Source organism: Panthera pardus, unplaced genomic scaffold (genome assembly GCF_024362965.1).
Source record: "Panthera pardus isolate Hobbes unplaced genomic scaffold, ASM2436296v1 HiC_scaffold_7, whole genome shotgun sequence".
Lineage (NCBI taxonomy): Eukaryota > Metazoa > Chordata > Mammalia > Carnivora > Felidae > Panthera > Panthera pardus.
Genome location: NW_026527002.1, coordinates 38,614,801 through 38,631,900, shown reverse-complemented (window position 1 = coordinate 38,631,900; position 17,100 = coordinate 38,614,801). Strand labels below are relative to the sequence as shown.

At 40.7% G+C, this 17,100-nt stretch overlaps 1 protein-coding gene across 8 annotated transcripts in view; it reads left to right on the top strand.

Moving 5' to 3' along the window:
* RUNX1T1 (RUNX1 partner transcriptional co-repressor 1) overlaps positions 1-17,100 on the top strand; it is a 141,675-nt gene that overhangs the window by 115,218 nt on the left and 9,357 nt on the right. For all 8 annotated transcript variants that reach the window (XM_019453440.2, XM_019453438.2, XM_019453439.2 and 5 more), the window contains 2 exons: positions 3,337-3,405; positions 8,575-8,765. In XM_019453440.2, coding sequence (XP_019308985.1) covers positions 3,337-3,405; positions 8,575-8,765 — 260 coding nt within the window. The remainder of the gene's footprint in view (positions 1-3,336; positions 3,406-8,574; positions 8,766-17,100) is intronic.

The window sequence follows — 17,100 nt, the reverse complement described above, 5'->3', positions numbered from 1 at the left end:
GGGAGATAAGTTGTCTCTTGTCATATTGAGCAACTTCAGGATGTTTTGTTTGTTTGTTTTGGGTTTTTTAAAATGTTTATTTTGAGAGAGAGAGCGAGAGACAACAAGACAAGATGTGTGAGTGGGGGGAGGGGCAGAGAGAGAGGGGGAGAGAGAATCCCAAGCAGGCTCCATACTGTCAGCAGCATGGAGCTCGACGCAGGGCTTGATCTCACAACTGGGATCATGACCTGGGCTGAAATCAAGAGTCAGATGCTTAACTGACTGAGCCACCCAGGTACCCCTGGATTTATTTGTTTTTTAAATTCAATATTGCCTATATAGACACTGTTATTGCTGCTACTTCAACAGAAGATAGTACGCTTATTAGTCATTTGGTTTCTGTAGTGACAGTGGTATTCATCAGTGTATCAAAAATAGAATCTGAGGAATACACGTATTGATCATTCATTTGGTTGGTAGACCTGATGTTTAGCTAGGACACAGTAACTTAAAACTGGAGAGGGTATTGTAAAGTATGTATGTATATACGTATACATATATGTAAATCTTTGTCTATTTTATAAAAATAATTTACCTGCTTTAGATTCTTCTCTTATTTTGAAAAGACATTATTTAAGGAGGTAGAGTAGGATCAAAAGGACTTTTGCTTGGTTGGCTGTGGTGTTTCTATCAGGTGTCAAGGTGAGGTGGAGTATAAGTTTATACGTCACTGTGAATTTTAGGGAGATACAGACAAGGTGAAATACTGCACAACTTTCCAGTATGGAAAGTGTATGGACCTTCACAATCTCTGTTGTACAGCCCCTAGGAAGGTGACACATAATTAAGCCTTGGACATTATCTTTGAGTAAATTTGGGGGCTATCAACATTCATGAGTTTTAAATAAAATTTATAAGAGTATCATGTAAGAAAGTTGAGAACTTTCCAACAAGGAAGAAGACAGTGAATTACTAACTATGTAAATAACTTCTATCCCCAAGTGACATGCTCGGAATAAAAAATCACTGTTGTATATTGCTTAATCCAAATCTCTTCAGAGTTGTTTGTTTTCTTTTTTAAGTTTCATGCTATATGGATTTAAGTGCTAAGAGAAAAAAGAAATTTTAAGGTGCTTTTTTTTTCACCTTAATTCTTGATGAGGAAATAAGTATCCATTCTTACTGGGCAGCCTACGAAATAATAATAACAGTGATAATAATAACAAAGGTAATAGCATGTAACGTCTAATGAGAGTTTGGGATGTGTGGTTCCCAGCATGCAATAGGAATTACCTCGTTCAGTCTCCATAGCAGTGCACCTAGATGTTGTATTAGTGTCCCCACTTTATAGATATGGTGACTGAGACCTGGAGAAACTAGCTTGCTCAATGTCACCAGCCTAATATATGGCCAAGCTGGGATTCAACTTCACTGGGCTCTAGAACAAACTCTCTTCAGCCTATGTTCTCTGGGGCCGGTAATTAGTATCTTTCATGCATGGCCTGTGGATAACTTAACATTACCTTTCCCATTCCCTGTAATAACAATTGGCCATTTATTAAAAAATATAATTTTTATAAGGGTATTGATCTTTTCTTAATCCAATAATTGGAAAACACTTTATTTATTTATTTATTTTTTGCTTCTTTGGAGAAGGCATGATTTTTCTGTTTCTCTTCAGACTTTACATATCTATTCTTATCTAATAAATTATACTTAAGCCAAAATCTGTTCCCAAAAATTGTCTTTAAAAGCTGCCACAAGTTCATCTCTGATTCACTGTGCTGTATGGCTAAATGTGAACTTGATTACACTTTCTTTATTTCTTTTGGAAATAGTTATAGTGGTGTGGAAGTTAAATCTTGACAAATCTAATTAGCCATATCATATTTGCTTGAAGTTGTGTGTGCTCCAAACAGTCTAGATGTTTTAAGGATGAAAATTACCTAAATAAAAGCATTTTGGTTTTCATCATTTTCCTTATAGAAGTCAATGTGTGCATGAGAATGCAAGGGTATTCCAGTCCATCCGATTATCAAGTAATCATGAAATTATAATGAAAACTTAAAATAAAATTATATATTTGGAATAATTTTAGATTTGAAGAAACATTGCAGAGATAGTACAGAGGGTTTCCAAATGCCCTTCATTAAGATATAATAAGCTTTTGCTAATTCAGAATAGTTGGGGAAATCTTCAGTTTTAGTCAACTGATAAATCTGTGTGCCCTACAAGGAATCAAAACATTCAAATCTCTTTAAGGCATTCAAATGTAAAATTGTATATATACTTAGCTAAATTGATTGGGCTTTTCTGTTGTCTATACTCTGTATTCTGCTACTTGACATTTTTTATAAATGTAGGGAAATTTTTAATGACTTGACATTTATCATGGGTTGAATGATTGTTATATTTACAAAAGTTGAAGTGATTTTTTTCTTCCCCCAAGCCCCTAAATACATAGGCTTTCAGGGAAATTCAATGTGGAAGACATATAGTATATATTTTAACTATGGAAGACTGTATACACTTTATTTTCAAGCATATATAGGAAAATATTAAAGGTGTCCTGCCATTTCCATGAGCATGTTATTTTGGAGGTTAGCATTCCTACATCAGTTTTCTTATGTTTTCTCAAACTTTTAAAATTTGCCAAGTATGATAAGCACATTTCATTTAATGTGAGATGTCATTTTCTTTTTTGGAAAGCAGGTACTGATTCTGTTTTGTTAACCAAATACCTCTGAATCCATTCTAATGATTCTCTCTTGCTTCCACACGTCAAACCCATATGATCTAATGTGTGTGAAAATGTTTCGTGCTCAGCGAGATTTTTAAGAAGTAATTGTGAGAACTGGTTCGCCATGGAGTAAGGCTCACTATTTACTGAAAGGTGGTGGAATCAGAGCTGTGTGAAAATTAACATTAGCCTAAGATTTGAGTTTCTAACTACCAGTTTGACTCTTGGAAGGAAAACTACCAAACACCATTCATATTCTTTAACAAAATAAAGTATGCCTATGAAAATCCCCACAGTTGAGAGCGTTCTGGGAGCAGTGCTCCCAGATATCATAGTGTATAATGAAATCATGGAAGTTGTTGAATTTTGAGCATCCAAGGCATTTAGACCAACGGCCTTCTGTTTTCCTTGAGCTCTAATGACCGGCCTTGCTCTTCGTGTTTATTTTCTAGAAGTGAAATGCTCGGCCTTTTAAAAATTATGTTTTTGTAGAGCAGCCAAGAGAACAGGCATGGCCGGTTTCTACTGTGTGTAATGACATAACGTGCTTATGGTGCTTTCTTCCTCCCCCCCCCCCCCCCCCCCCCCCGCCCCGCTTTGCATCCTTTTCCTAGATGCGCATCGGGAATTCCTTCACAGGCCTGCTTCTGGATACGTGCCAGAGGAGATCTGGAAGAAAGCTGGTAAGAACTGTTGAAAACACCCGTCTAGCGTTCTAGCAGCTGTGCACAGTTGTTCATGCAGCCATGTGAGGAGCGACAAGGAGGGCCTTTCCTGCTAACGACAACAAAAACAAAACAGCCCCCCGCCACAAACCAAAATTTTAAAATCCTAATTAATATTCTTCACCCGGGCCTTATTAGAACATGGAATCGTTTTTATTTTGGTAGCAGCTGCCAGTGCCATGTAAGTGACCGTCTGGCAGTCTTTCTGTTATAATCCTCTGTTTTTCAGGTGCTTTCATGGTTTCAGGCCGAAAGCTGGCCTAAGAGGTCTCAGCTTATGTGCAGTGTATTCTTAATAGAAAAAAACTTGTAGTGTTTTAGAAATTAAATCGCCTACGTCTGTCTTTTCGCCTGATGTTGTAAAATTGAGATATAATCGACACGTCTCCTAAATTGTTAAGAAAATCTCAGCAAAACTAGTTGACTAGTTTTTTTTAAATGTTTACACGTTGTTTGAGAGAGACAAAGCACGAGTGGGGGAGGGACAGAGACAGAGGGAGACCCAGAATCCGAAGCAGGCTCCAGGCTCTGAGCTGTCAGCACAGAGCCCAATGCGGGGCTCGAACCCACAAACCTCAAGATCATGACCTGAGCCGAAGTCGGGCGGTTAACCCACTGAGCCACCCAGGTGTGCCCCAAGGCACTCTGAGGTGTTATGATTACAACCAGTATCTGAAATTGATCTGTTCTAATTAATATTCAAGGACCATAGCTAAATTATTTTCTAACTTAAATGACAAAGTTGCTTAACTTCTGTTTTTCCCCACCATATACACCATCATATTTTCATTAAGAGATACTGCTCTACCTTTGGGGGCTGATTTCAAGTTCTTGGTCACACGTTGACTTTACACAGTTCAGATCTGGCAGAATCTTGGTGGACCACCAACACTAAAAGTTGAGTCAAAGCCTTGCAAAAACCAACTCAAGAGATAAATCCATAAGCCTGTTTCAGGAGTTAAAAGATGATGTGACAGACACAGACTGTGACTTTGAGCTGCCATAACCCCAACTATTAAAATAGTTTGACTTGAGAAACTGGAAAATACTACTTCTGCAAAGGATCACCTGGGTGTTGGGCTAGGAACCCTATTCAAGGAGAAATAGTCAAGGGAAAGGGTCTCTTTGGGTTGTGATTTGACCCAGCTGTGTCTGTAGTTTTTTTGCAGCTTGTTGACAATCTGATCATTTGGCTCTTATCCAAGACTTTTTATAGCTTTCTCAAAGAAATACCTGTTTTTGTAAGAGTGGTAAGGAGTGTCCAAATCTGATAGTATTCTAGGCTTCGTGACTTAGAGAACCAGAAAACTCTCTTGCATGTCTAGTATACAAATCAGACAGATCATTCAGTTTAAAGGTTAAATATATATGTTGCTCAGCTGCATAGTATAATTAGATTTATAGAATCACCTCTAAGATTTCTACGTGGGTCACAGGATACTCCCAAGCTGTTAAAATGTGCTGAGTGTCACCTGTCTGGAAAAGGAATGGCTACATCTTCTTTCTGATCACTTTTTCTTCCCCATTTTTAAGCTGTCAGTGCAACTTACTCCACTAAGAGATATAAAGAATTGCCATTTTGGACAGCAGAAGGATGACATTTTATGTTGTGGGAGAGAGTCTTTTCTCTGTATTTCCCTTATTTGTGTGTCTTTAAGTTAAATCCGTGATCGTTCATAAAGAAAAATTGACGGTAAAGTCTTGTGTAATCCAAATTCTTTTTCTGGGCTATTATCTGCTCAAGTCTTTGTTTGACTGCTATTAAGTGAGAGCAGATTTTTCTGAATAGACCACCTTTGTGGGAAAGTCAACTTGAATAGCTATGCACAAAGGAAGTCCTACCATAAGTGGTAAGCAGTGGAAGCAGATTCAAAACCGCACTGTATATTTTCCACGTAATCAGGTTTTTAAAAAATTCAACATGTCGTAATCTACCGAGTCCCCGATTATTTTTCCTCACTGTTTTGTGGGTTCCTGAAACTAATTCTGGATATACTTGACATGGTGGGGGCTTCACGAGGAGAGAAAGAGCAATACTTTTATCGTGTAAACGTTTTTTAGATGTGCCTGTTTTCTATCGTAGGTTTTCCATCTCAAATATGACTTAGGAGTGATGTCGATTAAATTTGTGTTCTTCTCACAGCGGTATCCCTAATCTGCTGCATAAGAACAGTGTGGGGATAGTTTTCCATGGATGGATGCTAATATTAAGGAGTATATTAAATCTCCAAAGTACAGGTGGCAGTTTCATCTGGAAATCTTGAATAACTACTTATAATATTTATCTTTATAGGCTTCTTGAAAAGCATTTGTGGTGTTCATAGTGTCAAGGCATCCAGCATGATGAAAACACCAAGGGCAGAATGTAACATCTGCACTCAGCTTGTTACAATTTGAAAGCTTTTCCCCCCAAGATTCTAAAATTTGCTGTGGGCAAATTTTTTTTTAGAAGAAAACCTACAAAGTGTATCTTTGCAATCAAAGCATTATACATTACCTTTATGGCAAAAGAAAGTAAATAAAAGAAAACTTCAAGCATTTGAAAAATATCAAAAGGGCAGAGCTCTCAATTGAATGTTGTATAACCAGCACATCCTTTTTCACAGAAAATTATAATTGCACAAAGTATATCCTGTGCATGAAAGTATATCATATAATATTTAGCACCATTTTATTCTGAAATGATTTGAGACTTGCAGAAAAGTTGCAAAAAAACAGTGTAAAAAAATTCCCTTATACCTTTTACCCAGTTTCCCCTATTTTACTGTACTGGCTTTAATATCTTTCTTTTCTTCTTTTCTTCCCTCCCTTTTTTTTCCCGTTATACGTATTTTTTGCCATCCATTTGAGAGTAAGTCGCATACGCGATGCCCTTTGACCCTAAAGATTTTAGTGTGTATTAACTGAGACCAAGGACATTCTCTTATATAACTATAGTACAACTACCAAAATCAGGACGTTAACAGTATTTAACTCACAGACCTCATTCAAATTCCTCATGTTGCCCCAGTAATAGTTTACAACGTAATATATCAATATACATTATTTGAATATTTGGGATCCTAACAAATGTTGAAGGACCCATCAATTTTCTCCTACAATTAGTATTTTTTAAAAGCAGCAGCAAAAGCAACAGAACACTCTGTAAAGGTATGAAAACTCTTCATCAAATTGGGGAAAAAATCCAACATAAAGATGGTTTTCAAGTCACAACCGAGTGTTTTCTTCAGTATATTTCTTTTTCAAACGATCAGTGAATGTTTGCAGTTGGTAATAAATATTCAAGCACCTTGCACATGTCCTACCAACTCTCTTTGCTGATCTGTATATGCCTGTGGGATTAGAATAGGAATGCATAATTTAAATATAAATTGCCTGATTTGCATACACAATTAGTCAAGCTACAGCTTTGATCGTAAGCAAAAATTATTGTCCTGTATTACCACTTAGATAGAATTTTAATTCACCTTGAATATTCAAACTAAATTAGACCCTGGCTGTATAGTTAGAAGGGCAGTACTTCCCTGGTCCCCCAGGTCGTTTACGGTAGAGTAATAAAGGCATCTTTTCACCTCCTGGTGAAGAACGTGCTTCCAACTCTGTGCAGTGCTCTGTTTCTGTCCAGATTTTAAATGGCATCTCTCTTAAAGCAACCAACAAAGGCTTAACATATTTTAGTTAATATTTCCGGTCTGGATCGTTCCCTTATATTTTAGTTTGTAAAAACATAGGAGACAGTAAACTGCAAGTGAAAGGACTTCAGATATAATGTTGTTAAAGGGACAGAAGCTACAAAAGTCATGACAGCTAATTAATAGTAGAAGGCTTCTGATGATCCTCAAGTCCTGGACTGTAGATGTGTGGAATAAACCACAGACGTGTAAGAAACCATAGGAGTATTTGCATCTCTTACATTTTTAATCTACAGTAAAACATTTTTATTAGGAATCTATGTTTTTAATTAAACAGAACATTTAATTAAGGTGCTTTTTAAGTGGGTGAAACAATTAAGTGCAAACACTTGAATGAAACATGTCATAATTAGTTTTAATAGAGTGTTAATTGGTACTAGGTTTGCCAAGTTAATAATTACTGCTTATTAAATTTTCAATTAATCATTGTCATTTTGCTTTGAATAAAGATGAAAATTAGATAAACTAATTTAGGGGGAGGATATTTTCCCTTGTTAATTAGAACAGTTAATTTTTTTTAATGGAAATTACTTGTTTTAGTTGTCAATCTCATATTGTACATTAGTCAAATCTTTGCACCCTTTCCACGGCCAAAAATAAAGAGCTAATTTGACACCTTGCAGGTTTCCAGGCAGGCCTGATTGTTTTGGCCTCTGGTAGGGTTCAATTACATTTGTCTAGTGCAACAGTTGGTTAGGTGAAGCTGTGTATGTGTTCAATTGAATAGGTGGACGACGGCTTAAAATATGGAAATGAGAAAATGATTTTTAAAAATCCCTATCATTCAGTCTGTACAGACATATATCCACATTACTCAAGAAATGCCTTAAGAAAAAGAGAAGCTGGATCATCTGTTTCATCACGGATTGTCTTTACAGGGTCTACACTGTTCAGTTGCCATCTGAATGCCCTTTCACTACTGTGCTGTATGTTTCACCAGCAAAGTAATTGTTAGCACTTATACGTGTAGATGCGTAAAGTCCCTCCCCTTCCTATTTTTGTTTTGAAAGCTTTACTCATGTGCTCCCTATGTGCATATTACCCCATAGCATTGTGGCAAACCACCTTAATGTAAATGTCTGAATTATCCAGAAAGGTTTCTTGTGGTCGTTTTGTCCTTTAACTCTTTACGTTTGGTGTCATAATCATTTCTGGAGGTACTGGTTTGGTAGAAAAGTGGTAGTGATACTACATTAGTTTAAAAAGTATTCCCAGACATGCAAGTTAAAGGGGAAAACAAAAAATCTCACTCTTTGTTTTCCTAAACGAATTTCCAAAATCTGCTGGCTTTTTAGACAGCCAGGAGAACTGCCCAATACCTGGGATTGAGAGTCATGCCTGTACTATAGAATTCTGTTTACCAGCAATCAGTATCCAAGGTCCCGCGCTAACAGGGAAATCTTCTCTTGTCCCGTGTGGCCTGCCCCGCACGCAGAGGAGGCGGTCAACGAGGTGAAGCGCCAGGCGATGACCGAGCTGCAGAAGGCCGTGTCTGAGGCCGAGCGGAAAGCCCACGACATGATCACGACCGAGCGCGCCAAGATGGAGCGCACGGTGGCTGAGGCCAAGCGGCAGGCGGCGGAGGACGCGCTGGCCGTCATCAATCAGCAGGAGGATTCGAGCGAGGTGAGGTGCTAGGGGGAGCTTCCAAGGCACGCAGGGCGTTTCCGCCAGTCCGAGCACTTGGTTTTGATTCCAGGAGGTCACAAGTAAAAGCGGGTACTGGCTTTTAGACAAACCGATCTGCAGGGGCAAAATGAGAATAATCTGGGTGGGGGCGGGGGGGGGGGTGTCCCGGCACTTGTGGAATCCAATGGTAAGAGCTGATCAAATGTTGTCTAAAAGCACAACTCTGCCAAGAAAAGGTTTTTAATATATTTGGTGGGTAATAGATTCAAGTGAAATTCTCATAGCTTCTTAGCACTTGGCTGTGGGCACACGTGTATGTCAGTGTGTGTGTGTGTGTGTGTGTGTGTGTGTGTGTGTGCGCGCGCGCGCGCGCGCGCGCACGGTGTGTGTGTTTGGTTTCCTTCTAATACAAGGGGTTTAAAAGAGACGTCCTGTGCAAACGTGCTCTCCCAAGATATGACATGGCTGGGATCACAGCCACCCCCTTAACCATTGGTCCTAAAGTCCAGCGTGAAAACAGCACCTGCCTCAATTCAACATTTCTGAGAGATCTTTCTGCACGATCTGTTTCTCCCCTTATTTGTAATAACCATTATGCGAGTCATTTCATAGCATAACATCACAGTCGTCACAATATCATTTGGTATTATTTCAGCATATTAAAACACACACACGCACATATAGCCCAAATGGCTCAAGGATCTGGGAAGTAACTAACACACAGTACCTAACAATGCTATTTAAAATAGAGCCCGTAACATCGGAACAACGTAGTGATGCTTCGCATTAATGAATGCAGTGCCACAATCCCCGCCACCCCGCAGTAACTTTAGATAAAGGGCTGTAGTGAGCTAGTCTCACCAAGCTGAACTAGCAAGGGCGTCAACTGATAAATCAATGGTCTACTACAATACATATCTATAATTTGTGAAGGAGAGTAAGAATTTAATTTGTACCAGGCTTCTCTGTAGATGAAAGACCCTGCGGGAATCACTCCATGCCCAGAGTTTCTATTTAATGTGTAGCAGATGAATAACAAGGGGACAAAAGGAATTGATTTTCAACATTGGAAAGTTTCTCAGGAAAAGAGGGACAAAGAGAAGTTTATCTACCCTTTAACTGCTGACTTTTCCGTTGTCGAATTAAGCTAGACATAAATTCAATTTTATTTGGCATCTTGTGGCTAAGATATTTAAGGATCTTGTTTTGTGTGTGTGTGTGTTTTTTTTAAATGTCTATTAACGTGTTTTGGAGAGAATTTGTCCTGCTCCATTTAAGTTAGTAATACCATGAAGCATGGTTGGTGCCTTCCCTAAAACATTATCACTTTCACAAGGACACATTAGGGTGGTTATGTATGGTAAGAGTATTTTGTAGGCCACTAAATTCTAAAGGTAAATGTTTAAGAAGAAATTGAGAACTAAGTTTTTGTATTTGGCAAATAACAATGCTGTATTCCTTTAGTGTCTAAGAGCTTTGTGCTTTCATTCCTAATACTTACTCAGAAAAATATGTGATCTTGATGCTAACATTTAGCATCATAAGACTATGGCAGGGCACCTGGTGGCTCAGTCAGTGAAGCGTGTGACTCTTGGTTTTGACCCAAGTCATGATCTCACAGCTTGTGGGTTCGAGCCCCGCTTTGGGCTCTGCGCTGATGGTGCAGAGCTTGCTTACCTCTCTCTCTACCCCTGCCCAGCTTGTGTGCTCATGCGCTCTCTCTCAGAAAATGAATAAATAGACATTTAAAAAATTACGGCGTATCGGCTAGTAGCTGTAAGTAGTAGATAGGATAGAATACCCTGGGTATGAATGATCTTCTGTAGCAGTTGTTTTTTTCTTTCTTTCTTTTTGGATCTCTTAGGAGACTTTAATCTAGAACTGTCTTTAATCTGCAATATAGCACTACCCTTGTCTTAAGCGACATGTTGCCAAGGGTTTCAAGGTAGACTCTGCTAGGAGAAAGGGCTTGAAATTCAGAAGACCAAATATAATTTCTGGCCCTATCTCTTACAATTCTGTGACTTTGAGAAAGCCACCAAGCATCTAAAAGCTTTGGTCTTCTTACCGTGTTGTCACTATGAATGAAAGTGTCTCCTACAGTGGCCAGAACCTTGAGACATGATCATTTTATCATCTTGCCGGTGCGGAAAGTCACCTGACATGGCTAGGACACGGCAGAAACAAAGCTGGAACTCGTAGCATGCTGTCAGTCCTTATGGTGTTCCGTAGCTACAACAAGGATCTTTCCATAAGGACCAGTAAGGTCATTTTTGGATGCAGATAACCTGAAAGGCAACTTAGGTCTGATTTCTTCATTTTAACCTGCTGTACCTCTTTCAAGACTTGGAGTGGGACGGAGGGCTTGATCCCTCGAATAATTGAGTTTCTTTTCTTCGAAAGCAATGTAAACACGGTCCTGAGAATAGCAGAGCAAAAGATGGAAGAGAGATCCATTGGAATGAAGCTGAGACCCCTCTAGACTGGGACAGGAGTCTATAAGATAAAGATGGTTCGACCAAGGACTTGACAGAGAAGTAAAGGTTAATCCAGTAGCCCTAAATTAATGTTATGAATTCTCCTGAGGAATGACAATGTCCAAGAACAGTCTAAATGCCTGGTGGTAAGTTTAGGCAGCTCTATCTTTTGCCCACATTTATAGGTAAATATTTTTATTTCCCCCCTCAGAAATCCTTCTACTTTTTATGAGGGGGATAAAACTTTGAATCCAGCATGTTATTTTTCTTGACCCTGCCCTTCCCTCACACTGAGCAATATATACACCTTTTCATAGAAATGACCTGATAGAAGCCACCCCAGAAGTGATGTTTGCAAATCACCTCAAGTTTCGAAAGTTCCCTGAGCCCCTCTGGGACTGAGCCAGAACAACTTTGGCTTCCTTGGGCTAGAGTAGAGCTCCCTATTCCAGCATGCAACATGGTTGGCCCCAGGGTGGGAATCTGTTAGGCCGGGACTGCGTGGCCCAGCTGATTTGCAAAGACAGTACAGGTACTTCTCAGAATTCTTTTCTGTCATTCTAGGCAGGGGGTTTTCTTGAGTTTTAGCCACTCAACCCTAAATAAGGCCCACATAGTATTGTGTTTTAGAAGTTTGATAAGTTGTTCTTTGTTTTCTTAGAAAAGAACGTAAGAGGTCTGGCCACCATAGTAATTGGTTGGAAAAAGAACATACTCCCATTAAATGTAGGAAACATTGATTTAGAAACTGCACTAAGAAATTAATGGGCATTTGTTGAAAAAAAAAGTCACGTTTGTGACCTGCCCAGGGCAGTTTGTTATTCAATACATATAACTCTAAATCACTCACATCCATGTTTTCATTTATTCTTTTTTTTATAATGTTTATTTTTGAGAGAGAGCGGTTGGGGGGCGGGGGCACGGGACAGAGGATCTGAAGCGGGCTCTGTGCTGACAGGAGAGAGTCCCATGTGGGGCTTAAACTTACAAACCGTGAGACCAGGACCTGAGCTAAAGTCGGACGCTTAACCGACTGAGCCACCCAGGTACCACTCATTTATTCTTTCAATAACCAAGTTTTGAGCTTTTATTCTATGTCAGGGATGGTGCTAGGCACTGAGGGGACCTCTGCTTTCATGCTGACTACAGTTCATTAGAGGAGGTAAATCACTAACCAAATATAAGCGTCTTGACACGTTTAAGTGTGGAAGCTTCCAGAAATTAAGTTCCTTTCATCTGATATTTAAGAGGACAATAAGGAACTGGTCAGCGGCTGCTCTCCATCTCACTGCACCCTCCGTGACCTCATCACTGTCTCCCTGGGCAAGGGGCATGTTGGTGCCTCTGTGCAGGAAGAAGAGGACAGGTGGGGAAAAGAAGCTCTGCCAGGTTTTGAAAACAGGAGGGCTATGAGAGTGTTTTGGAAGGATCACTCAGGCTGCCGTGTGGAGAGAGATTAGAGGAAACTAAAAGGAGGGACCAATCTGTGTGAGGAGGCAGATGGGGATGAAGATAGTTGGTAGTGGCTCCGGGGGTGGAGAAAACTGTAGATGTTGGCTGGGAACCCTTGAGATAAAATGGGCAGGATTTCATGACTGGTCGGCTGTCAAGGAAGAAGAGGGAGTCCAGAAGACGGGGTTGGGAAATACACATCAGATAATCCTACTTGGACAGTCTTCAGAAACTTGCTGGCTTTGATCTGCCCAAGGTGGGGGGAGGGGGAGAGGGTGGGGGAGCTTATTTGGGGGCGGAGTGGGAGTAGGGGCTTGGTAGAAGAGGGAACCTTCCTTATTTTTTGTGCATAAACAACACAAGTTAAAAAATTTTAGGAAGCTCAGATCAGTTACTGAATCCAGCTAGACAGATTGTCTCTGAATCAGAAAGGGTAAACAGAGCACAAACTCTTAAATCATGCTGTTTAATGTGAAAATCAGGATAGTATATAAAGGTAGGGTACAGGGTGACCATACCTCCCAGTTTGAGTGACACAATCCCAGTTTATCCCTGTTGTCCCCTGTGATTACTGAGGGGTCCCTTTTATTCTCAAGTGTTCTGGTTTATATGATGAATTATATGGTCACACCGCTTGAAGGCCATTTTCAGGCGATTTGATGGTCCTCTTTGGCTAGCAAAGCTCAGAGACGGGTGCTTGGGGCAGAAGGAATCTGAGAGGAGGACCTGAATTCTGGCTCCAGCTCATTAGCATATCAGGCGTCCTTGGGTGGGTCATTTCACTCCTGTCAACCTCCATTTCTTCTTAAGGAATGCGATGTTACTTGCTTACCTCAGAGGGTTGTTTAGAAGTTTTTGTTTGGTTTTGTTTTTTATTGATGGTTGACACACAACGTTTAGATTTTTTTACACCTACATTTTAATTCACAGTGTTCTGAGAGCTGTAACGCAAGGCATCTTTATCAACTGATACTTCCCACAGTCCTTCATCACAAGACACGCTAAACTTTCTGATTGCCACAAGGCTTTTTCTCCCTTCTCTCCCTTAATTTGAAGTCACCCCCTATTACAGACATTACCCATGTCTTATGTAGATCACAAATGATCTAGAGCATCCAAATCTGTAAAAATGCATATGTAGATAATATAAATGCACAAAATAGTATTCTCCTCCTCAGAGGAACTTCGAGAAGGAATCTGAGCTCCAAATCAGAAGAACAGATCTCTAGACCGAGTTTCTTCTGAGCTATTTGTGTTAAGGACAGATGCCCATTTATACTTCTTTCTATGATTTCAGAGTTTCTACCTGTTTTCACACATGAACAATGAACCTAATGCCCATTCTGCTTCGGAAAACTAGTGGTTCTGAAAAAGTAGGCAGTAAAGAATGGAGATTTTTTGGGGCGCCTGGGTGGCTCAGTCGGTTAAGTGGCTGAGACTTCGGCTCAGGTCATGATCTCACGGTCCGTGAGTTCGAGCCCCACGTCGGGCTCTGTGCTGACAGCTCACAGCCTGGAGCCTGTTTCAGATTCTGTGTCTCCCTCTCTCTGACCCTCCCCCATTCATGCTCTGTCTCTGTCTGTCTCAAAAATAAATAAACGTTAAAAAAAAATTAAAAAAAAAATGGAGATGTTTCTAGAAAGAGGAGACAAGGATTGAAAATATGGAACTGGGGAGAAGAGCAGGAGGAAGTGCAGAGTCAGGAATAAATAGGCACAGGTATTACCTGTAGGAGGGCCATGTGATTTATCATCCAGACGGGGACTCTTCAGGGTAGAAGGGGTGATTCCCACCAGGGCCAGCTGTCCTGGGTGCCCTGAAATCCCGGTCAGCATAGTTCAGGGGCGGGAGGTGGGGGTGGCGAGGAGGCAGGAAGTGTGTTTTGCCTGAGGTGAAATGGGCAGACCTACAGCGAAAGTTTAATTCTGCACCTGGCGTGGTTAAAAACTGCCTTTTATACTTTCTGTGCTTCGGTGCATTTAGTCTTCCTATGGGTCCAGGTAGAGTAGAAAGTGCTGTTGTCCTTGTTTTGCAGCCAAGAAAAGCCGAGTCCCCGGAGGTGAGGCCTTTGCTCGGGGTCTCAGCCCTAAGTGTGAGCTGGCCCTCAGCCCGGACTGTCTGCCTCTCAGGCCACCTTCTCAATAGCCACGTGACGGGAATTTTTTCCCTCGATGGCATATTAGTCTATCTGTTTCCTCACTGGACTTCCTTCACATTATTCCTCCCTGGTTCTCTAAGTTTACCTGGGTTTATAGGTAAAGGTATAGGTTTATAATACCAACTGTTACTAGAACGATGCTGCACTTGGGGCAGACATCTAAGCAATATGATACTTTCTCTTTCTCTCTCTCTCTCTCTCTCTCTCTCTCCAGTGTATTAACGTTTTGCACCGAGAATACACTGCCAGCATTAGGGTGAATAAAAAAACAATTTTGCCGAATCTCGCCATCTTAAACTCTCATGTTTTCGTATTCATGTCTGGTTCCCATACACATATAGTTTTTTCCCAGTGAACATTGTCAGATTGGGTCGATTTCCAAACAGTCTGCTACAACTCTTCTTTGAGCTCCATAACCTATTCTAGCATAGGGGATCGAAGCAATGACTAGAAGTGGGCATAGAACAGAGAGTAAGTAATTGTACTGTTCTAATAGTTTTGAGTTTTAAGCCACCAAATTAAAGCCACCACCCCCCTCCAATTAAAATGGCCTTTATTTACTTTTCCTACATAGGTACAGAACTACACAGTTTACATTAACGTTGAACATCTTTGTGGCACTTAAAGAAAAACACTGATCAAATCTTTACACTTTGTATTTCCAGAACCTGCTAAGCCCTGACAGTTTGAGCAAGTCACTCTGAGAGGTTCATGTTCTTTACTCCTTCTAGAAATGGCAGAACTACCCCCAGTGGACCCTGTGCATTAGGTTCCAAATAATAGAAACTCCACCTGAGTGGACACTGTAGAATTAGTTACCATGTAGTTATAGCACAGGAGTCTCTCAGCATGGTTCTTATAAGGCCGTCATGATCCTGTCAGACCCATCAATCCCGGAGCAGTTTGGAGCTCTCCGAGCGTAAGCTATGATTCCATGTTACAATAAGATTTTGTTGTTGTTGTTTCATATCAAAAGGCCAGGTGTTTGCATCCATAGACTTTCACAGTATAGTGGATGGAGCACTGGACCTTGAATGGTCTGCATTGGCTTACGTGTCGGAGCTTTGGTTTTCACATCTATAAAACTAGCATAATGTTTATGTGACTCAATTTGTAAGGTTCTTGAGAGATGCAGAGTAGATGTATATCAGAACCAAGCCACCTTCCAAGTGAGCAGTGTGTGTGTGTGTGTGTGTGTGTATGAATGATAGAGATGAAAAACCAGTTAAGAAGCTGTTCTAACAGGGGCACCTGGGTGGCTCAGTCGGTTGAGCATCCGACTTCGGCTCAGGTTCCCATACAGGTATAGACCGCATGATATTGCAGTCCGTGGGTTTGAGCCCCGCGTCGGGCTCTGTGCTGACAGCTCGGAGCCTGGAGCCTGCTTTGGATTCTATGTCTCCCCCTCTCTCTGTCCCTCCCCTGCTCATGCTCCGTCTCTCTCTCTCTCAAAAATAAAGATTAAAAAAAAAACAAAAAAACAAAGAAGCTATTCTAACAGAAAGGGCAGGGAAGGAACTTGGATAGTAACCATAAGCTTGAAAACCTGGGAAGAGAACCCACGGAGGCAAGATCCATGGGGGTTGGCACTGAGTTGTTGCAGGGGCTAAAGAAAGAGGAGTTTCCAATAAGATGACAAAGTCTTGAACTTGAATGTTGCCAACGACTAAAGTAGACCACACCAGAGAATCAGGTTTAGGGAATACTGACCTGGGTGACAGGAGCATCCTGGTGGAGCTCCAGAACTGGCAGTTGATAGTAGCTCAGGAAGGAAATTAAGGGCGGGAGAAACAGGTTGGAGTATCATTTTCTTACAGCTGATAGTTGAAACCATGAGGGCTGACAAGGGAGAGCGTAGGAAGCGAAAGATTTTCTTTTCTTTACGCCAGCTTCCCCCTCTTGCCAAATATTTAGAGGGAAATGAACAAACAGAAGAAAAAAAGAGGTACCAGTGTAACAAACAGAATTGTAGTATATCAAAACAAAAGTTAGAGGGAATTTCAACGAGGGGAATTCAAAAAGGAGAAGTGGGGAAATAAATGGCCACTAACAGTGAATCTTTGTAAGGTCTGAGGACAGTAAGGGTACAGAAAATGTGGTCACTGATGAAGTGTAAGGGGAGGTAAGCTAACGTTTTTTCTACGATGTAGCTGTCAGTGCCTCTGGAGGGAGGCATGGGGCAATGAGCTTTCTAATTCTAAAGATTGTGCTGTGGGAGGATTGTAGATAGTTTCTTCCGGCCAGT